Here is a 23,551-nt window from a genome sequence, read left to right as displayed (position 1 = left end):
ACAAAAGGGTGTGACGGGGGTTGCAGTGCGCATAACAATCCAGCTCGCTTCCCCCTCCACTCCACTCCACTCCACTCCCACTCCCACTGTGTTATTCTCCAGAGTTGCTTCGACGTGATCCACACGCATTTCTTCCTGCCCTCCTACCCATTCGGCCTTCCTGTCCTCCTCCTCCCGTCCCGACAGTGCGAGCGCACCATCATTGGTTTCCGAAAAGACGGCTCGACTTAAAAACGTTTTCGTTGTCGATGAATGCCGTGTACATTTGAAATTGTCCACGACCAGGCTGCGAGTGTGTTGCGGCGTACGACAGCGCTTACTTTTGCTTCTGAGCGCAAAATTCCGCCGTTTGAAAGGCGGGAAGATGAAAATATTTCGCCGTTTCACTTTTGTTGTGAAGCGCACGATCATCATGTGCGTAACTACGCTCACGTGACGAGTGTGTGTTTATGTGCGGGCTGCGTGTGTGTTCCCGGTCTGATAAGGACGAAGAGCTTTCCCAGGTCTCTTCGCTCTTTCATCAGTCGAGGACTGACAGGTTCCCAGGGTCAGTTCGGTGACCTCGCATGTGAACAATCATTACGCAGTCGCATCACCACCTAATTGTAGTCTCTTATACAACACAGATGTACCCCCCCCCCCCCCCCCCCCCCCCAGTGTACTGCGCCGTCTACTGAGTGAATAGGTGGCTCGCGGTGAAAGAGGCAAGCAAACAAACACGGAGGCAGACATGTCTGGACGTGAGTCAGCGCTCAAAGTCAAAGTTGGCCAGACAGACTCGGAGCGCCGTCCAACTGCCCCTTCCAGAAACTCGGATGAGGCTTGACATAAATCAAATGAAGCCCCCCTCCTCGGAGGGAGATTGGGAATTTGAACGAGTTGACTGTGTGTGTGTGTGTGTGTGTGTGGTCACAGAAGCAGTTGTTTTCATTCCAAACAACGCTTCCAAGCAAAAGTAACGGCAGAGATTGAACATCGCACCTGTCAGCGTGTCAATAAGTCGGTCTCACAGACACACACGCGCGCGCGCACACACGCACCTGCACAGGTGGGATGAGTCGCCCAAAAACTGTACTCAAGAAAGGTTACTGGGGAACTACACGAGTACTTAGTAACTGGTGCCTCATTACAAATAATAATATATAATAATAAATCAGCAACTGGCCGTCAAATAGACAAAAAATATAGATATAAAATAGGAATGTGCAGCAACACATGTAAACACATGAAGACAGACAATATAAGAGTACTGTCGTATAGTCTTTATTGTCTGCAAAGAACGACTAATATTAGTGCCGTACTGATGAGGTGAGGGGCGTTGGTCATCTCAATAAACAGTATGTCTTTCTGTCTGTTAGGCGGGCACACCAGAAGGAGCAGCACAATGGCCATTCGATTGATGCAGTGTAACAAAAACTGTTGAATTTTTCTTCATTCTATTTAATTATGTCATTGCTGTATGCCATTTTAATATTTTTTCCATTCATTTCGATGGGGGCGAGATCATTTGGGTTAAGACAAGCGTTTTGATTTGGTTGGCATGTTTCATCAAATCTACTCCGACAAGTAGAATTTTCCCCCAAAGTTACTCAACGTAAATGTAAGGGAGTAAACGTAGCGTGTCACCACCACCCCCCCCCCCCCCATCCTCCCACCGCATTCAAAAAGACTGTTAATGATCGTCTCTTTTTTCCACCAATCTCTTTATTTCTCTCACTTTTTTGTTGTTGTGACTGAATAGATAGTGTCAGTGATCACCATCACCTCCCCCCAACCCACCACTGAACAGACCCATCTATTCACTGGGGTCCGCTCAGTGCTTAAAGTGTTTAATGCCAATGGGTGGGGTGGGGGTGGGGGGCTCTTAGGGAGGGAGGGGCCCACTGCAAGTCTCCAATGGCCAATACACACCGCGTTACAATAGAAACACTCGTGGCAGCCATTAACCCTCCGCGTGCTTCGTTACATTCTGATTGGGGGATATTTTATATTATATTTTATTTGATGCTTATTAGCCAGCGCTTCTGTTGGGGGAAATATTCAATTCGTAAAATTGAATCGTGAATGTTGGTCCGTAGCAGTTGGGCGGTCCCCCCCCCCATGCACGATGGCTGCTACCCAAAAAAACGAGCTGCGATATTGATGTGTTATTACGTCCCCGCACCACTTTTTGAAAAAATCACACCGTTATCGAGAGAGCGCTGAGCTTCTGCATACGGCGACTTCAAATTTACAATCCGCCACCCCATTAACGCGGCCTAATTTGAGAGAAGCCAACAAGTCTGCCGTTTGTGCGTTCGTGAAGGCACATAAAGAGCTCTGCAGTTCCCTCGCAGAATTTATGGACCCTGTGAGGTTCATTCGAGGGTCTTACTAATGAACTAGACGATTTCAAAAAAAAAAAAAAGACAAAACAGAAAAAATGTCTCAAGAGTTTTTGTTTCAGTAACCATCGACCTTTGCCTGATAGGAAAAAAGAAATGATTTGCCATTCTTCCATGTGAACACAACGTTTTATATCAAGTTGGTGAAATGTTAACATTGGAATCGTTTACTTCTGTAAAGACTCGAATGGGTTCATTTACACAACAACTCTAAATGTAACAACCGAGTGGGAAAAACAACAACAACAACAATCTTAGACACCGACAACCACTTTGTCAAAAGAAAATCCCAAAAATCCTTGCGCGTGTCGAAACCTTTCGTGGAGTTAACTTAAGCAAATGAGTGTTGCACGTACATGACACACATAAGTCCTATTCTAAAAACCCCGCCCCTAAAGTATTCGAAAAGAAGCTCGAGGATAGCGTTGCAATCGGCGCACGAACGGCCCATGAGCAAACAAATCGGAGGGTCGTAACGACCGATGCCTACCTGCGGTGCGTCTGGTCTCACAGGACCGGAGGTTGCGCCCCCGCGTGGCCCGGTGGACGTCCGTTGTGTGGCGCGATCTTTGCTGTCGTTTTACGCGCTCGTGCGTTTCCTCGTCTCGCGTCGGCCGCCGTAAATTTCAGGCTGTTCGAACCGCATTTTGCGCTTCTGCAATTTTCACGCGCTAAAAAGGAGACACGCACTTGGTGCATTTTCCCGAAAAGAAAAAGTTTCAAGACGTTGACGTTTCGTTGCAAATGTCAACCGAATCCGTTCAAAGCGAAAGAATCGGTGCGCTCCGACGATCTCGACGCCGCACACATTAAGATTCTGTTCCACCGCCGATCTAGAAATCTCGCATGATCACACGAGATCTGAAAAAAGAAAAGAAACGCTTTCCCGAACGTTCCCGACGCTTTGTAAAATGTCGATGGTCGTAAAAAAAAAACAACGATTATCTTAGGAAGCCACTTTTCTACATAAAACGATATCGGTTAAGACGTTTTAGTTTTCATTTACGGTCGCTTTCCTATCTGTCGGCCTCGGGTGCTCCTTTGATCGGCGACATTCCGTTTCCACGTCACAATTCCCGAAACTTCGCGTTGCCCACGCACACGGGAGAGATTTGCTCGTCAATATTGAATGCGTTCAATATGTAAGATCGTCGGGCCACGACCTGTTTGGGACGAAACCACTCTCAACACAAATCCGTAGGAAGCGTCATCTTTTATATATTGATTGTCTGGCAAAACGGGCACCCGAAGAGGTGGATGGTCTTTTTGTCTTGTCGGATTGTTTGTTTGACACCAAACGGGTGCGCATTTCATATCTCCAAAAGGGCGAAAATGTCCGCTTCACCCGCGCGCGGCTTTTGTTTTCTGCCGCGTCCGAGCTTTCAGCGCGGAATTCAATTCAATGGGTGTTGCCCATTTCCCCCCCCCCCCCCCCCCCCTTCTTCTTCTCTCTCTTCTCTCCCTCGCGGCGAGTGCGAGAGGAGGAGGAGGAGGAGGAGGAGCGCTCGAGTCACTCGGTGAACGCTGCCGGCGTCCACGGGCGGAAAGCAGCGCGCGGCGCGTCATTCGGTGCCTTTTTCGGACATGCCCGAGAGGAAGAAAGCAGCCTGAACGCGCGCGGCACTTGCTCGCGGACTCTGGTGAGATGAGCGGCCGCGTGTTGAACGGCAAAATGCCGCAGCGCCGTGGGAGGACAATGCACTTTGCGTCAAGGTAATGGCACTTTTGTGGCTTCTGTTATTATCATCCATTGGAAGGCAGATTGCGATCATCCAATCAGCTAAAGCGAAGCATCCGCCACCTTGCATCATTCCCATTGATCCAACTCCGTTCCATTGCTGTATGATGATGATGTCAAGTGTATTTCTATTCACCATATGAGCTGAGCGCCACCGTCAGACATAATGTTACGTCTTTCTCAAAAAGGTGGGCGGCGGCAGCCAGTCACGTGACTGCAATTATCCGACGAAGGCAGAACGCCGGCGCGATATTTGCAAGTTGGTGCAGCGCAAATATCGCGCCGGCGGTTCCATTGTTTTAAGACGAGTGCGACGATGGCGAGGGCGCTCGAGTGGGCGTGTCGCTCTGTCGCCCCCCCTATCCCCCCCCCCCCTCCCGCCCCCTGCGCAAGCCGCAAGCGAATTCAACTTGAACGACTGACCTACATTCTCAACGACGCCTTCGACCGGCCGGTGCCCGGTGCCCACGCCGTGCAGACTTGGCACTGGACGGGCAAATTCAGGAGGCACTTGAATAGATGCACAAAAAGGTTCGTTTTTTAAATTTTATTTTTATTTATTTCAAGTTGCTCCTCCATTGTTTGTTAGGGACGCTTTCCCGATCTGATTACACGATCGGAAATCGGGGCCGATTTTTCAGCCGATCGTTATTAGGTGAAAAAAGATCAGATTATTTTTATTTATTATATTTTTTTGGGGGGGGCGAAGGTCACAAAGCGACAACATGAACAAGAACAACATTTAGCAAGACAAACGAGGTCGATGCACTATTTGCTCTCGTGGGGACGCGTAAAACGATGCGGCGAGCTGGATCTGGACCCCGGGGCCTTGCGTTTGACATCTCTGAACGATACGTATACGTGCCTCGCGATTGGCTGGCCACCGGTCCGGCGTGATGGACTCCAGGGTAAGCGCAATTGCAAAATGGCGGACTGGATGAATAGTTGTCGGTGCGCAACTGGACTGCAGCATATTGAGTAGTGGTCCCCATATTTTGTGCCTCTCACGTCGGGAAGGAAATGAAAATATGACAAACATGTCCGGCGATTCCGCAGCTGTGCGTTTTCTACATGCTGTTCGCTGCTTTGACACGCGCAAAAGAGATGCTCTGTTGTGTTCCCATGAACCCTTTGTGTTACGCTCATTGCAGTGGGTCACTGCGAGCGCACACGCGGCGCGCAGCGCTTCGAGCACTTTCGCAATCTTCCCGTGAAACATTTTGTTCGCGTCGGATGTGCGCGCCTAACCGGAAACCAACATTAAACATTGATCGTGAGCGGCCCCTTTCGAAAGTCATCCAATCCCAACCCTCTGCGCATCCACCCCATAATAACCACAGATTGGAAAGCTGATGACATCACTCATTGACACACTCGTCCCATAAATCTTTGTAGCGGCCTTCCACTCGAAATATATCGACTGGGAGGTTACGATGTGGTCCGGGTGTGTGTCACAGATGATGTCATTTATTTGTGTGTGCGTGCGTGAGTCACAGGTAAACCAGAAGGTCAGATCGGCCGAGGAGTACGCATATGCCTCGCAGTACTGAGCTTCAGGGTTTGAATCATTGAATTGAATGCATTCCATCCTGCAGTTAGGGTGGAATTGTGTTCTATTTTCATCAGATGTTGTTCAAGGTCACAAAACACACACAAACAAAATGTAAAAACTAACAACTTGTCCTTACTGCCGCACATTTCACTTAAATGTAGCCTGTAACACAAGGCAGTTCGGTTTTGCGGTATCTCGGTCTGAACACTAGGGGGGGGGGGGGAGCTATGTAAAAGGAGTACATAGATAACAGATGAAGACAAATGTCGAAACCTGCAATCTTGGATCTGAATGACGACAGGCCAGTCGCCCTGACATTTGTGGTCATGAAGTCCTTTGAACGCATCATGCTGGACCGCCTCAAGAGCGTCACAGGACCCCTTGTGGACCCCCTGCAGTTTGCCGACTGAGCAAACGGGTCTGCGGATGATGCAGAAAACGTGGGACTGGACTTCATCCTAGAACACCTCGACGGCGCGGGCACCTACACGAGGATCCTGTACGTGGACTTCAGCTCTGCATTCCATACCAGCATCCTCGAACTTCTCTCCTCCAAGCTTCTCCGGCTTCACAGCGTCTCGCCTGCCATCTGCTGGTTGAGTTACAGCTTCCTGACGGTCAGGACACTGCAGTTGAGGCTGGGGGACGCCACCTCATCCACACGCACCACTAGCACCGGGGAACCCCAAGGAATGTGTCCTCTCTCCGCTTCTCTTCTCTCTCCACACGAACGACTGCACCTCAACACACTCCTGAAGTTTGCAGATAACACCACAGTCATCGGCCTCATCAAAGACGGTGACGAGTCTGCGTATCGACAGGAAGCGGAGCGGCTGGAGCGGCGGTGCGGCCGACCTGGAGCTGAACGTGCTCAAGACTGTAGAGATGATCGTAGACTTCCAGAGGCATCCTTCGCCACAGCTGGCCCTCACGCTGTCCAAATGCCTTGTGTCAACCGTCGAGACCTTCAAGTTCCTGGGAATTACAGTCTCTCAGGACCTGAAGTGGGCGATCAACATCAACGCCATCCTCAAAAAGGCCCAGCAGAGGATGTACTTCCTGCGGCTTCTGAGGAAGCACGGCCTGCCACGGGAGCTGCTGGGGCAGTTCTACACAGCGCTCATAGAATCAGTCCTGTGTTCTTCCGTCACAGTCTGGTTTGGTTCTGCCACAAAAAAGGACAAACTCCGACTGCAACGGACAATCGGGACTGCCGGAAAAATCGTCGGTACCCCCCTGCTCTACCTTGACGACTCGCACGCTGCCAGAACTAAGCCAAGAGCGTGCAAAATCCTCTTGGAACCTCCACATCCTGGTCACCAGCTCTTCCAGCTCCTTGCCTCAGGTAGGCGCAACCGAACAATGCAAGGCTAAGTGACTCGCTGTAGTGTTTTTATGTTTCGAAACTATTTATTGTCAAAATGGCTGCCTATTGTCATACTGGAGTGGCTCCAACTACCAGAGACAAATTCTCGGACGGTGTGAAGCGGAGCAGTGCAGAGTGTCGCTTGTAGTCAGCTGACAAACTGTTGTCATCCATGTTTACCTTATCGAATCTTTTACAGCTGACATGGATCCTACTCCATGTGCTGTGTTTCCTGAGATTTGGATCCATTCCAAAATGTATAGGCCCGTTCCTTGTCTCGTAGCCCCTCCTCCTCAAAGTTTCCCAGAAGTCAGTTCGGTAGAAAGAAACGTCGCTTGATAAATACACGTATCGTCACAGCTGGCTACGCCCCTAAATATGGCTGACCAACAAGGCCGTCGGAGTCTTAGCGCTGAGCAAGTGACTGCACGAGGTTAGACGCGTGACCTCACAGGTCATTAGCGAGAGTGAAACAGCAGACGCTTGTAGCCCCTCGCGTGCACACATACACCTTTTATTGTACACAGGAGCCCACGTTCACAGACAGAGGTCCTATTTTCACGAGGTGGCGCCTCCCGCGGTGAGGCGAGCAACATCAAAGCTCGAGCGACATTGCACCACCATCGAGGAAAAAAGCTGCAAGCGGAACCTCGCAAACTCCTTCAAATCCTCTCAGGATTTCGTACGCCGAAACGCGTGGTATTTCCTTCTGCTGGTGCTTCGGCATATGCGTGTGCCTGCATATGTCGGAGGATTAAGGGAGTGGGACCCCAGAATACGCAGGCAGGAATGCGGAGTGTGTGTTTGGAGGCGCCCCGCGGCCAGGAATGCGGTAACATCTTGGAGTGGCATGAGCGTTTATGCGGCCGTCACGGCCGACAGCAGTTGACGGCTGCGTGCTCCTGACGGGAGTTGCCCTCCAGGCGTGTCTCGCTCACCTCTTCATTTGCCTTCTCTTCATATGTACACGAACGCTAACACAACAGCCTGTGCACAACGGTGCCTTGAGAGTTTTTCGTTTTTTCAATACGAGCCTATGAGTCTGCTCGTTTAAGGCTAACTAAAGGAAACGCCCGAAACAGGCTAATGAATGGTGTCAGCGGTACGATGTTCAAAGCTTTAAGCGACGGGCACTTATATCCATGCAGGCCGACGTAATAAGAATGATAATCGTAACATATTCTTTATCCTCTGCGAAGAACGACTGATATCGCTGCAGTTTAGGGAGGAGCACAGACCAGCGCAGTATATTCATATGTCTGTTTTATACTGGAGCAGCACAATGTCCATTAAATTGAAGTCGAAAATGTGGCAAAAAAAAAAACACAGTTTCATTTCCTTGGATTCTATTGAATTATGACATTGCTGTATGTTTCTGTGAAGTACAATATTATGGAGTGCTTTTCATCAGGAACACATCATTAATAATTGCTGTTGGTTTTGGGGAGGCTGGAACGGATTAAGGGCATTTCTATTCATTTCAACGGGGAAAGATGGTCGAGTGTTTTGAGTTGCAAGCGTGGTCATGAAACAAATGCAACTCATATGTCAAGAGAGCACTGCATATGTTTGAAAATGTTGACTTGATTCCAACCAGACAACGTGAGAGAGTGTGTCTGCTCCCATCAATGGGCCTTTCATCCATTTTTCTTTCTTTTTTTTTTTTTTTTTAATTCAGGTGTTATTTGGACAACCTTTGCCAGGGGCTTAGTTTCGCGGTGTTCTTTCTCGTCAGATGTGCCGTCTCTTTGCGCCGCTTCAGTCGACTAAAATAATGCACGCGATTGAAATTTCTGTGCATTGTCCCGTTTCGCTTTGATTCTTTCCTTCACATTCCATCTGCCACGCAAAAGCTGACGTAACGCATGCTCGCTTGAATACAGAGCACAGACTGCCGAGTGCTCCTAAACCTGGAGATTAGCACATAACACATCGGCTGCTGTCATCATAATGGCCGCTTATAATACTGCAGCTACAACAACTAATACCAAACGCAACCGATACACTTCTGCATTTTTGACGAAACCTTTTTTTTTTTGGTTGGTTTTATGGTTCCTTTTTTTGTATTGTTCGTGTGACAGCGGCCTCTTGGAATAGTCATTTCGGCCCTCACGGTGGCCTGCCAATAAATGCTAGCAGTATTTGTTTGCACCTCGAGCTGCTTCAGGTCAACAGCAAGTCGGAAGAAGCGTGCCGCATTTAAAAGCGCTCCCTGCCTCTCGTTCGTGGTTCCTCCTTTTCCTTCCCTTTCGCTAAGCCCGCGGCTCGCCTTCTTTCAAACCAAAACATCCCTCTCCGCCGTTAATTCACACAGCCGTTAAGTCAGCCGACGCTTCTGGAGGGAGGCCAGAAGGTAATTCTAGCCGAGGGTCCGACCTGCAGCCGGGCCTCCGAACGCCGGGGTTCCCCTTTGTTGAACTCCTCCCCAAATCTTTAAGCTGAAACTGAAGTTAGTGGGCGCTTCACACGGAACACCAGACGGAATGACGTAAGGAGGCGATTGGAAAGGACGTGCCGCCTTGTCCCGGGAGTGCTTTCCCTCTCCTGCTGATTTTGGGAAGAAGTCCGTACATGTCCGTACTTTAGATGTCAAGGGTTACTAGGCCGGATCACATTGACCCGTTGTCTACTTTGAGTTTAATGGCACTTTGTGGAAAAGATAATCCCCACGCCTCTCGTTTAGCAGTTAATGCCTTAATTTATGCAGACGAGCTTTAAAGACATTCCTCCAAGCCGTTGATCATCCATCTGCCACTCGCCTTAAAACTTCGACCTTGCGTGAACAGGAAGTCGATACAAAGAAGGAATCTCCCGTCGGCTTGTGCCTTCCATATTGGGGCTTACAGTAGATCAAGTTGACCCAGCGGGTGTCAGCTCGATCACTAGCCTCGCCCTTTCTAGTTCCGAGACTATTCCCAATAGTTCCTTATATGACGCGCGGGCCCTTTTGCTGTTTTTGCTCCTGCTTCATTTCACGAGACCGAAGTAGCTAAGGCAGAGTTAAGTCAGCTCTTGGCTCCGACGTGTCGGACACGTTTCATTTGAGAACATCGTGACGTGAGACTCCCGGGGATTTGAGAATAAGAGTCAAAGGGGTTATATTATTTCATGACAAATCATTCAGAGTAGCTTTTTCAAAATATGTCACCCTTCGACTGATTATTATTGTTTGATTGTTTGATCAAAATTCCTGTAAGGGGACAACATGGCACATGTCAAACTTGTGTCAAGCTCCTTGGCGCCACGTCGGGGGCCAGTGGCCATTGACCGCCTAAACCCCTTCAGGCTGTCGCCCATCGTTTCTCCCCTTTGACGCGCACTTGTGGAAGCGCCTCGAGGTTTCCCGCACGCACAAATGGACCCTACTCCTATTCCGTTGGCAGATGGAATTAGCAGTAATTCAACTCATTAACTCCAGCCTGCGCTCTAATCCCCTGCAATGTCCAAATACTGTGTGTGCGCGCGCGTTGTGTTATTTCTGTCACATTGTCTCCTTATACACAGGCGCATGTGCAAACTGCAAATACTGTAATGCTGACAAGGACGTTCTTTTCTCGTTTGAGGGAGTACCCAACGGCTGCAGTTTTAATTGTCTTCTGATTTACTGTTAGCATTTAACGATACAACTCGTCTGAGAATGCGGAGCCGCGTGCCAAATTAAAAGGCATTTTAACGAGTGGTTTAGGGCTTATTACACACAAGTGCCGCTAACAGCTCGTCAGCAACGTGGCATGGTTTAACAGTCGTCTATTAGCGATGCGCAATGTCTGCGCGGCCGCAATGCACGCCGGCGTTTCCTCGGGATGAGCAGCCCGCGCTTCTCGAGAACAGCACTTCAACTGCTGTAAATCACGCTGCGTTCCGATGACGAGCTCGAGGTTTTTTCGAGATCCGACGTTTAGTATGTGCGAGGCCGGCCGGGTGGATTCCTGACGGTGCCGCGCCGATGGATAACAAAACGCAGAGCAACACGTGTCGTGTCTGCAATACATTTAAAATACTCACATACTGTATACCAATAAGGTATGTGTCTCCTTTTTGCACGTAACTGATAATTGAATTGGTATGAAAAATGAACGTGACAGGATGGTGTGTTACGCCCATACACCGGTTGCCACAGATCAGCGTGTCTGTTTCCTCGCGATAGCGGCCGAAGTGGTCCAAGAACTCATGTTGTTCGCCATCTGTGGACCCCAGCTGCATGTACAGACTCTCTCGGCGTAAAGTGGGAAATGGTAAGAGTCCATTTGCATGTTGTTTCAGCTTTTTTCTGTCATCGCAATAAACAATCACTGGATTATAAAACGGCGCGTCTAATGAGAATTCAAAAGACTTCACAGCAGCTCTCCCCTTTCCATCTATCATCCGGTTGGTCTGTGCCAATCTGGCAGTGCCCTTTTTTTTCCATTTGATTGAAAAGTCATCAGTGCAACCAGGAAGCCGTCTGATTTAGCCATTTTGGCTTTGGCCATGTGACACTGTGGATTTTATTAGGAGTGGAACTTTCCTGTCCGCTGTAGACGTGCGCACAGTCTTTCCATCCATTTGCGCAGCCGGTCGGGAGGAGACCGATTTAACTGTATTTAGGCATAAGCTTTGAAAAGATTAGCAGGTTGCACAAGGCAACGTCTATTTTTTTATATCACATTACTCAATTAGTCAGTAAGGAAACTCTGCAAATGATGCAACGTCTACTTTAAGCAACATTGCTACTTTTTTGTTTGTTTGTAATCTTGTCATTTGTTGGTTACATAGTAGAGTGCTCGTGTCTTTTAGTATGCAGAGCCACACATAACAACGTGCATCTAATCTTTCTCATTTGTTCATTCAATGGAACTTCTTATTAACTACTTCCAGGCACATATATGTGCAAATTGGACAAGTTTACTTACTGAGAAGAGCTTGTGCCAGAAATCACTGCAGGCGCCCTCGTTTTGTCTCAGCAGTGTTCGTCTGCACATCATTTCAACACAGCCTTCGTTTTCAGCGCAACAAGGGAGAGGAGCATGTAGAGCTCTCTCACAATCCGCCCCAAAGAACCACCACGCTCACCGAGATAAGAAATTAGCTTCGTGCTCGCATAGCGGCGGAACAAAGAGGCTTGTTAATGGAAGCGGAGCATTTAGCGCAGCACATAGGCAGCTATTGAATGAGCGTGCAGACGGGAACAACTGGTGGCCATCAATCTGCAAAATTGGAAAAGCAGCAAAACCATTTGAAATAATTCCCAGTTGTAACTTTTGCCAGCACGGCTGCAATCAAGTTTTGACAGGAGAGTGAATGACAAATAATATTCGTCAAGCAGAGACACCGTCCTCATCGTGAGTTTCAGCCAACGGCAATCGTCGCTGCTCTGATCCAAGTTTAGTCAGGTTTTCTCAGAGACGTCTTCTTATTCCAATGTAAAGATTGTCTCCTCAATTGATCGTGATGTGACCGTTTCTCTGCAGTGATGCACAGCCTGCCACGCGCGCACTCCGAGATCATCTATTTGCACTAAGTGCTACCCTAATGATTCCGTCCAACAGAAGGAGCTGGTGTTGTTGCCGTCGCGGGGACGTCAGCGTGAACCCTTGGGCTGCCAAAAGCCATTTGGGATTAATTAGCGTCCTCGTTAATGGCTGTGGTTGACACTTTAATGTTGTTTTTCGGTACTTCCATGCATGCAGTGTCGTTAATCCCATCACCGCGTGGAGTTGCGAGGGAATCTTCTTGACGTTTCTTTTTCTGAGAATCTCGTTATCTGTTATAATATTTGTGAATATAATAATATCATAAGTGAAGGTGAGGCTTGCTCTTGGTAAAATAGGGACGTGAGTGGAAATGTCCAGGGAGAGATGGTCCACTGGCGATGACACGTTTCTCCATGTGTCATCGAGAGTACTTCCCGTCTTCCCAGTCTCCTTTTTATGCTTTCAAAACGTTTCCTCTCTCTCAACACGCCGCTTCACGTGACTTATTCTCTTCTTTTTTCTCTCTTTTTTTGGGGGGGGTTGTTGAGTACGCTCCTGTTTCAGGCGTTCTTTTGTCGAGAGTTGATGGAACTTGGTGGAGCTAGCTGCTGCATGTTGACGGTTGTGGATGGATATCGGCTCTTGGCAGGGAAATGAAATTCCTTTTCAGTATGTCACAAAAAGTCTGGTCATGGGAAGCTTAAGATGTTTATCTCTTAAGGGTCTCAGTTGTGTTTCCCGTTTTTGAATCACGGAAGTGTACGTATCGAAGACGGATGAAACTTCATTCGTGCAGATCAAAGTTGAAGGCAGTTCTTTTGTAGTTGGGGTCTGAATATATTTTGTTTATTTGTGCACATTTGTGCAGTTATTGTCTCAACAATCCATTTCTGAGTGTAATTTTGTTTCATTGAACCAGCCTTGGTAGAACAAGTCCGTTTATCGTATGTGTTGTCAATTGATCCGTGTCATCTTTCATCAAATGAAACTATTTTTAATGGTGCTTTTATCAATAATCAAAGATGTTTTGCATGTTTGTGCACAAACAAAACAGAGGTGTATCGGACAGTTTATGAGCAAAGTTGAGTAGTAACAAACTATGCATATTTACTACCTTACTTTTTTGTGAGGAAGAAAGACTACTTTTGCTCTGTTGCATAGTTGCATTCTGCTAGCTACTTTTATTTGATGTATTATTGCTGATGTGATTTGTTTGGTCGGGTGCTGTCACATGACTCTGTTCAACCAATGCAACGTAACCACTCGTGCCGTTTGACTCCATTTTCCCAATCAAACAGAGCCAGGCGGTCACATGACCATCGGCGCCCGCCTCAAAACGTCCGCATTCAGCCTCCAAGAACTCCAGACCATTTCACCTGGCTGAATTGGTCTTAATTCATGCCGTTTTATAAGAATTTAATTGATTAATGATTTCGTTTGAAAGCGATTTTGTCGGGCAATATCTGAATTTGCACACACACAGTCACTCACCGGTTACTCAGTTCTTGAGTAGTTTTTTTTTCACTGAATGGGTTAGGGTGCTTACTTCAGTAATTATTGGGAGGGCTTTTTTTGTCTTTTCGTTTACTCGAGTCATTATTATAGTAACAATATTCTTGAGTATAATGTTTGGCTACTCTACTCGCCTCGAGCTGAAAGTCGCTAAGGTGTTGGGCCAGCTACCATCTAAATGATATTGTTGGTTCGGTGCCTATTTGCTCCTCCATATTATCCTGTTTGCGTTGTTTGACTTTGTCTCTGAGTTGAGTTGACACAAACCAGCTCTGTGAGTGTTGCGTCTGTTTGCGCCGAATAAACACGTATTGCTTCATACATCTGGTGGTGGCGATGAACCACAGCTGCACGTCCCACACGGAGGTTTTTCGTTGCTCTGCTCCTTTTCTTTTTTTTTTTTCTTTTTTGTGTCAAAGATATTCACAGGCCAGACAGGACGGGCTTTGCCCCCCGCCCCCCGATGGCTGTCATCAAGCCCCCCAGGCTGCGCTGCGACCCATACAGGCACTCAACCGGAAGGCCCTGTACTGCCTCCATCCACCCCTGTATTACAGTATAGATGCAGTATGACCTTATTAGGGCACCCCCATTCTTTCCTATAAGTGCAGCCTAACCTAATGACCCAAACAAGGGCACATCCCCCCCCCCCCCCCCCCCCCCCGAGTTCCGAAACACGACCCACTTCATGAAATCAAATTCCCCGCATGTACCACTCGGCTCAGTTTTTACTTTTTTCTTTGCATCTTCGCAATCACCATTTTGAACCAGGCGACGGATTCATTTTAGTTGGAGATTTCGTCCGATTCGATCAGTCAACTTGCACGTGTCGGGATTTTTACGGCAGTCGCTTCGGAGAGGAAGCAAACAGTTGGCCTAGCCAGCTCCATCTGGTGCCTGTAATTGTAGATGTGTATGTTCTGCGCGCGCGTATGTTCTTCGTGCTATTTTTGTGCAAGTCGGCCGAGATTCTGTTGACTTTAACGTGTCCGCGGTCGCAGCAGGGTGGAAGTTGGACGCCGCGTGTATGCGGAGTGGGTCGCCGATGAATATTTCATCAAAAGAAAAAGTAGAAGACGTGGAGCGTAACTGAGCTCGCGGCTCCCGATGTAGCGCTTAAATATGGCGCATTTCGACGACGTTCATGAAACAATGATTCAAACTTCATTTGGCACCTGCGAAGATCAGTGATTGAACAGCGAGATTCTTAATGGCTGAGTTGAGTTTCAGCACGACAAATCAGCACCTGGTCTGAGACTTAAAATGCATGCTGTATAAGCGTCTGAACATGTCGAATGGAATTTTCCATGGACGCCACGTGGATCATATCAAGAGGAAACTTTGACTTTCTCACGCTGCGTAAGAGTGAGGCCTCGCTATTCGCTGGAGTTGAGGACCAAGCCAACACTAACTTTGGACATTTGCCAGTATACGTTCAGAAATGTCCATGTGAATAGTGTTAAACCCTAAAAATACCCAAACACTGATATCGTTTCAAAATCGTCACACACATACACAAAGAAATGGCTTGCAGAGCCTTTGATTTTGAGAAATGGCACTGGAAGCGTGAAGACTTTCCGCCGTTGCCGCTAGCAATCCCGACCTTTTCCGTGCATCGTCTTGAGATGCTTGCCAGCCTGCGTTCTCCGGCGTCCGTAGCCCACAAGGAGCCTTCTTGCCCGCCTGTCAGACTGGAATCTTCCATCAAGCTGCTGTTCGCCGGCAGCCGTTTGTCAAAGCTAGCTACGCCGCCGCTAGCACGGTGCCTCCGAAAGAGCGGGGTGTTTTGTCGGCATTTTAGGACGTGACAGAATGAGCACAAAAATATGCGGATGGGTGCAATTTTCAGTCGATAGTATGGTTCTACTGATTGGTGACTCATCGCGGTCCACTGTGCAATGAGTAGCAAATGTCATTCAATGATGTCGATATGACGCGTCACCAGAATGTGACGCTAACGTCTTTTGAATCAAACCAAACCCAGCGTGCCAGCGTGATCTCGACCGAGCGTTTTTGTCTTCTAGCTGGGACGAGAGCAGCTCCATCAGCAGCGGCCTGAGCGACGCCTCCGACAACCTCAGCTCGGAGGAGTTCGTCACAAGCCCCGCCCTCAACTCGCTTCCCTCCACTCCCATTGGCTCCCGCAGGAACTCAGCCATTGTGGTAAGCACCGCATGCTGGCACTCTAGCAGACACACACACACACACACACGCAGGACATCTGTGTGTGTGCATTGATTAAGGTGCTAATCCCCCGAGGTGCTTATTAATGCGTTATACACGTGGCATGTGTACGCAGAGGACACGCACTTTTACACACCAATAGCAGCAGGTTGCAGAGCTCGGACACCAAACCTCGTTTTCGATTGATGTTTTCGCAATCTAATGTGATGCAATGCAGAAAAAGTTATACAGTCATGCTTAGTTGTCATTGGCACGGTCAGAGTGAATCAATTTATGTATCACCTTCACAATATTTCATCCATTAATTGTGGTTATACGGATACAGTCTATCTCAACAAATTAGGATATGGTGGAAAAGTCCTTTTGTTTCTTTTTTTAATGCTCATACTGTACATTATGTACTTTCATTAAAACACCATTTGCGCTTTTATGCTGCACGGTTGCGTGATGTAGGTTACACCTCCGCAGTGCGCTTAACGCGAGCGCTGTCGTGGGATTTTTGAGGGGGCGAGAGTGAAGCGCAGGAGAACGGGAGTCGGCGTAACCGTAGCAACAGCACCGCAGGGATGCCGAGAGTGCAACTCTTTGTCTCGTCCGTTACGTGAAGGACAGGTCTCACGCGCACACGGGACCGTCTGCAGTCCGGCATTCGGGCCAGTGAGCCGGAAGAACCCGCGGGGCGTCTCACCTCCGTGCCTTTTTTGCTGGAGTCGTGGAAACCGTTAGCCCCTGTTACCATGGCAACCGAGCATCCCATCATCAAGCGCTTCCGTATCGTCCAACGTGCACGCGACTGCCGACGCTTGTCATTCGCGGGCCGCCGTTTTTTTTTTGCGTCCGTAGAATGTTGTTATCCCCGATCGCCGACTGAACACACAATTGCCGTTCCTCGTGCTCGACGGGGATGAGCGGACGGAGAAGGGAAAGAATTTGAAGAAAGTGGGACAAAGGGTGGAAGGAAAGGAGTTCATCAACATTTTTCTTTTTAAATGGAGGAGAAGAGGTGGATTTGCTTATGTCTACATGGACGTGTGTGTGCGTGCGTGCGTGTGGCTTCCGCCTCCCCGTGGGGTCTATTAGTTTTTAATAAAAAAAGGAATCCAGCCCGAGTCCGTGTGAGAGCGCAACTGCTTGAACTGTCACACGCAACACACCGTCGGCTGAAGTGTGTGTCGGCGAGATTGTACGAGCGCTCTCGTCCTAACGTACACCATCAAGGTGACCTTTCCGTGCCGCCGACTCCTCTTATCCTTTCGACGTTGATTGCCGCCAGACTTGTTCGACCAGAAGTGGCGACGCGTCCGTTGTAAGCGGCACCTGCTGCCTGAGGCTGCTTTCAGTCGGAGTCTCCGGGACGCGTGGCGCATTTGTATTGCGGCTTTGGATGCGCCTGACTTTCATGCAGTTTTCCTTTCTCCTTGGACTTTGTCTGACATACAGGAAGTATAAAAAGTCTACACGGTACCTTGGTTGGGAATCGCTGCATTATGGCACAAAATAAGATGAAGATATTTTCTGTTGAACGCTTTTCGTACGGACGTTTGTTGATAAGGTCTGTATGTCGTTCTAGATGCGCACAGATGCCGAGAAAAGATCTCTGGTGGAAAGTGGACTGTCGTGGGACAGTGACAATACCAAAGGCGGCCGTAAGAGTCTGGGCAGCGACGCCTACGACACGGGAAGCCTCAAGTCCGAATCGGCCAATAAGTGGAAAAAAGCGAGGGCGCGGGCGGAAGGTCACGAAGGAGGAAAGGGTGAACTGAAGAAACCGCAAACGCTGGGCCACGGGAACGCGTTGAAGAGGGGAAGAAACCCACCGGTGGCAGTCGCCTCCCCTATCACGCACACGCCTCAGAGTGGGCTGAAAATGGCAGGTAAGTTCACAATTGCGCATGAATGCTTTTAGAATAGAAGCGGCACACTGGCGCATTTGTCTGGCTTCGGATTCTGCGCTCTGCCAGTCTCGCTCCCGCACACGGTGACAGACACACTCGCTGTCTTTGTCGCCCGCAGCTGCAGCCCACCCTCCGGGCCTTTCGACAGGGTGCCACGTATCAAACGCCCATTGCCACCCACTCCCTTCCTGCCAGCCAAACGCACACACACGCACGCACGCACGCACGCACGCACACTGGAAAACTGTTTTTCTTCTTCCCTTTGTCTGTCCTTTTATATCTGAGCTCGTCGTTGAACAAATTGATAAATAAAACAATGTATTGTATGTGTGCGTATGCATGCAATGTTTGCGATTGCGCCGGCCTTAAAAAGCGCCACCCGTCATCGGCATAAAACGTGCGCAGCTCCTTCCGAAGCACGCGTCCGTGTGCGGTTTACGTTCATGGGCGCGTGCGTGCCACAACGGGATATCAGCCATGGTGCTCTGTGCCAGTCTACATCGGCAGCGTCTTCATAAAACAGTTCTTTCCACGTGACTTTGTCCTGTGATTAAATGACCATAAACTGAACTGACCATCAGCAGAGTTTTGCACCAGCTTATGTATGCGGCTGCCACAGATACGGTCGTTAAGACTATGGAATCAAAGCTCAATCATTTTATGAGTTTAATCCGTTACGCGGGCATTCATTCCTGTGTCATTTTTCACCATGAAATAATGAAAATGGAGAAAATGTATGAAGATTTTGGATGAGTTTGTGGGATTCATTGTATCCATTTGGCGAGCAGCGCTTGATGATTTAAAAACAGTTTCTCTTCAGCTGTTTTCTCCCCATCGCCAATCAAGAACACTTGGTTGAATGCCCGCCCCTGGTAAATATAGTGTTGCAAGTTTAATTCGCAATGTTTAACGTGGCTGTATTCATCCATCCATCCATTTTCTACCGCTTATCCGAACCGCTCCAGTGAGAGTTGGAGATCACGGCCTGATGAAGCCAACAGAACCACATCCTCTGCAAAAAGCAGAGATGCAATACTGAGGCCACCAAACCGGACCCCTTGGACGCCGAGAAATTCTGTCCATAAAAGTTATGAACAGAATCGGCGACAAAGGGCAGCCTTGGCGTAGTCCGACCCTCATCGGAAACGAGACATCCAGAGCCTTTAGGAACTCCGGTCGAATCTCATCCACCCCCGGGGCCTTGCCACCGAGGAGCTATTTAAATACCTCGGTGACCTCAACCCCAGAGATAGGAGAACCCGCCTCAGAGAACCCAGACTCTGCTTCCGTATGGGAAGGCGTGTCGGTGGAATTGAGGAGGTCTTTGAAGTATTCTCCCCACCGACTCACAACGTCCCGAGTCGAGGACGTTGTCAGTCTCTCCATGGCCTCACCGAACTCCTCCCATGCCCGAGTTTTTGCTTCAGCGACCACCAAAGCTGCACTCCGCTTGGCCAACCGGTACCCATCAGCTGCCTCAGGAGTCCCACGGGCCAAAAAGACCCGATAGGACTCCTTCTTCAGCTTGACGACATCCCTCACCGTTGGTGGCCACCTACAGGTTCGGGGTCAGCTCCGGTCGGCCGCCTCAGCAATGGAGGCGCGGAATATGAGCATCTGTCAGAGGTGGGAGTTGAAACTCCTTCTGATAGGGGATTCTGCCAGACGTTTCCAGCAGAACCCTCACAATACGTATGGGCCAGCCACGTCGGACCGGCATCTTCCCCCACCGTCGGAGCCAACTCACCACCAGGTGTTGATCAGTTGACAGCTGCGCCCCTCTCTTCACCCGTGTGTCCAAGACATGCGGCGGCAAGTCCGATGACATGACCACAAAGTCGATCATCGAACTGCAACCTTGGGTGTCCTGGTGCCAAATTCACATGTGGACACCCTTATGCTTGAACATGGTGTTCACGTGAGCATTGAAGTCCCCCAGCAGAACGATGGAGTCCCCAGCGGGAGCACTCTCCATCACCCCCTCTAAGCACTCCACAAAGGGTGGGTACTCTGAACTGCTGTTGTGGTGCATAGGCACAAACAACAGTCGGGTCCCGTCCCCCTACCCTCTCGTCCACCGGCGTGAACCCCAACGTACAGGCGCCGAGCTGGGGGGCAATAAGTATAAACACACCTCTCACTGTGGGCAACTCCAGAGTGGAGGAGAATCCAACACCTCTCGAGAGGACTGGTACCAGGAGGCGAGTCTAGTCGGAACCTCTCGACCTCACACACCATCTCGGGCTCCTTCCCTTGACATTCCACGTCCCGAGAGCCTACTTTGGCAGAATCCAGCCAATAAACTGGCATGTGGCAGCAAAATAAAGTGTGTGCCAGAAAATGTCAAGTATGAGCGAATGGTCACGTCTGTGAATCACGCACAACACATCTATAAAGTAATTATGGCACTGGTAAAGGCTGATGCATGTCATGATCTCTTTTGTAAGGGAAAGGTGTTGTGAATTGAAGTATCCTACGCATGGCGCTTTATTAAGTTGCGTGCGCGGTACAGTATACCTTAATTCTGTCAGTGTGCTGTGTAACGCTGTGGTCAGACAATAGATTGAATTTATGACTTTGCAGGACATGAAGCCAATTTTCACATTTATAAAGGAAGTGAAAAATGTGATATGTCATATTTCTATAAGCGCCATTAACTGGGAAACGTGAGTGGTCCCCAGTGTATACGTGCGTGTGTGCGTGTGCGTGCGTGCGTGTGTGAGTGTGTGTGTGTGTGTGTGTGTGTGTGTGCGTGTGTGCGCGCGCGTGTGTTGTGGTTTTAAAAATACCCTTAAGTGACTCCAGATGGCCACCGGCTGCACGCCGGTGGGTCTCATTCAACAGCGGTTATTTTAGTGTGTTAATGTCTTGTATATAAACCTCTATAATAACTTCCATTGGATGCAAATTAAAAGCCATTAGAACATTGTGAGTTTTCACCCGTGTGTCAAGCTTGCGTTTCTCTCGTTGACCCATCAACATATTTTTCACGTAATAACGCTCACGCTAGTCTCGCTGATTTGCCAATTGGGACACACGGGTGGACGAATCCTGGACCTTTCCTGCAGATTTCTCCTGTCAAAAACAATGGAGAAGTTCAGTTTGACAGCGTTCCATGGACTTTTGTGGCCGCAGACACGCTTTGCTGATGTGAACAGCAGTTTTCCACAAGCAGATCACCGCAGCTGCGACACACACACAACATTTTTGGGGAGTTGATGGAAAAGAGGAGTAAGTGCGTGATAAGAAAGTGGCTGTGAGTCAGGTCTCTGCACTGTCTGTCTGCTTTGGTTTCATCAGCAGACATTCTAATATGGTTTGCTTCGGCTTATTCAGCATAAGAGACACGTTTCAGGCATTTGTCTTTCTTTGTTCCCCTTCTTCAGGTACAGTGAGGACAGATGGGAAGCCGTCCGATAAATCTCGATTAGCGGTGAAAAACTCCAGTCTTCGACGCTCTTCGTCCGACGCCGGGAAAGATCAGCGCAATGGGACCGGTTCTTGCGAGCAACGTAAACCTCCATCAGGTCTCGCCAGGCCATCGACCGGAGGCAACTTTGGTTTCAAAAAGCCCACGTCCAATAACAGCAGTTCAGCCACTGTGAGCGCAGGTGGAAACAGTCCCAAGACATCTGGCATTCCTGTCAAACCGGCTGCAGGTGGACGTAAGACGAGTCTGGATGTCTCGAACGGTGACCACAGCGGATTTTTGTCTCCGAATGCCAGGACGGCCCTCCAGTACCGCTCTTTGCCCCGCCCGGCCAAGACGAGTACCTTGACTCTGACCCGGCCCAGCTCGGCACGTCCGCTGAGCGGCACCGCGGACGGGGGTTCCGGGCCGAGCAAGCCCTCTGGTACGGCCCTCCAGGGCCCGAGGCTCAAAGAGCAGCCCGGATTCGGTTCTGGAACGGGAGGACTGAGTAAAATGGCCGGTCGGGGGATCCCGAGTCCTGTCAATCAAACAGACAGAGAGAAGGAGAAGGAGCGAGCCAAAGCTAAAGCCGTCGTGTCGGACTCCGAGTGCGGAGGTGGTTCTTTCAAGGGGACTCGAGCGCAAAGTGCTTCAGAGAGCGGAGGAAGGCTGCAGGGGCTCAGACCCCCCGGCGCCAGCAAAGCCACAGATCTACCGTCATCCACCGCACACAGGTGCTTCAGATTGTAAATTCCCAAGCACATTCGTGTGCCCTGAGACGTCCTCACGTTAATGGCTCTCAAAATACAAATAACGTATCTTCTATCTATGCCAGCGACATATAGTGATGGCTAAGGCTCTGCTACTAGATGGCAGAAGGTACATTTAACCTGTGTCCACATGTTACCTTTCATAAAACAATATAATAGCCGAAATAAGCCCAGGTTGCACACGGAGTAAATCTGTAACTTGAGACCAGATCATCATTCTTTCAGTGTATGTGCTTTTTGTGACATTTTTAGTTGGTGGCGTGAGATTTTTCTGATCTTAAATATTTTCCATGGCCCAATAAAGGCCGGGGAACAGAATGTACATCCTGCAATTCTGCAGACCGCTGAGATGTATGAATATGCATTTGTTTGATCGTCTGTAGGTTGTCCGGATCACGCAGCCTGACGAAGCCTCCGTCCGTTTCCCATCTTGACAAGCTGAACTCCAACAACCTGGAGGTCATCGGAGCTCAGGGTTCTTTGCCTCCGAAGCTTCCTCCTTACTCAAAGCTTCAAGAACCGGCCAGCTCCACGAGCCCCTGCCTCACGCCCAGCCCCGCCCCTTTGCTCAATGTCAACTCTGCGGCCTGCTTCTCAGGCTCGGGGATCGGCTCGGGGCCTCGGCAACTTACTTCTCTCGGGGCCTCGGGGAGCACCGGGAGCACGTCTCCCCTGCTCTACCCTCGAGTGTCCGGGCTGCATCGCAGCATGGAGTCCCTGCCTTTCCAGATGAGCGTGGCGTCGGAGCTGCAGCAGAGAGGCCGCGAGAAGTTGCCCAGAGGCCACCGCTCGAGTGACTCCGGAGACAAGGATGGACTTGAGGACAGAGGCCATCCCGCTAGCTGGAGCTCTGGAAGTCAAGTGTCCACGACAGAGACGAACAGGTGCATCCCGACGTATATGCTATATCTATGACACCTTCGAGTGTAATGTGACGTCCTCGAGACGTTAGCTGCGGAACTGCGTTGGGTTAATGACTTCAAATTGTCGTTGAAGGACAATACAGCAGCTTACATCAGTGATTAAAGTGAGATGCCAAGTCAACACTAATCCATCCGTACACACGGAGACTGCAAGACTATTATCACCGGTGGTCTATTTTCAGTTTTGTCCTCTTCCCAGTGAAATCATAATTTCTGGTCAAATGCAAGTTGTCTGCGAGCTTTACCGTTTCGTTTCGTGTGTCTTCCCCACTGGCTGCCTGGTTCAAGAATATCATTCTTTGTTCCCCGCAGTTCTCAGAGCGACAGAAACACTCTGCCAAAGAAAGGTTTCAGGTAAGCGT

The 23,551-nt window shown here is 49.3% G+C and overlaps 1 protein-coding gene across 3 annotated transcripts in view; it reads left to right on the top strand.

Moving 5' to 3' along the window:
- The window catches only part of LOC133412932 (neuron navigator 1-like), a 67,447-nt gene that overhangs the window by 32,967 nt on the left and 10,929 nt on the right, over positions 1 to 23,551 (top strand). For all 3 annotated transcript variants that reach the window (XM_061696722.1, XM_061696732.1, XM_061696713.1), the window contains exons 7-11: positions 16,030 to 16,168; positions 17,760 to 18,063; positions 21,471 to 22,230; positions 22,650 to 23,150; positions 23,502 to 23,543. In XM_061696722.1, the coding sequence (XP_061552706.1) occupies positions 16,030 to 16,168; positions 17,760 to 18,063; positions 21,471 to 22,230; positions 22,650 to 23,150; positions 23,502 to 23,543 (1,746 nt within the window). The remainder of the gene's footprint in view (positions 1 to 16,029; positions 16,169 to 17,759; positions 18,064 to 21,470; positions 22,231 to 22,649; positions 23,151 to 23,501; positions 23,544 to 23,551) is intronic.

Source organism: Phycodurus eques, chromosome 1 (genome assembly GCF_024500275.1).
Source record: "Phycodurus eques isolate BA_2022a chromosome 1, UOR_Pequ_1.1, whole genome shotgun sequence".
Lineage (NCBI taxonomy): Eukaryota > Metazoa > Chordata > Actinopteri > Syngnathiformes > Syngnathidae > Phycodurus > Phycodurus eques.
The sequence above is the reverse complement of the archived record's forward strand: the minus strand, read 5'-3'. Positions and strand labels throughout refer to the sequence as shown.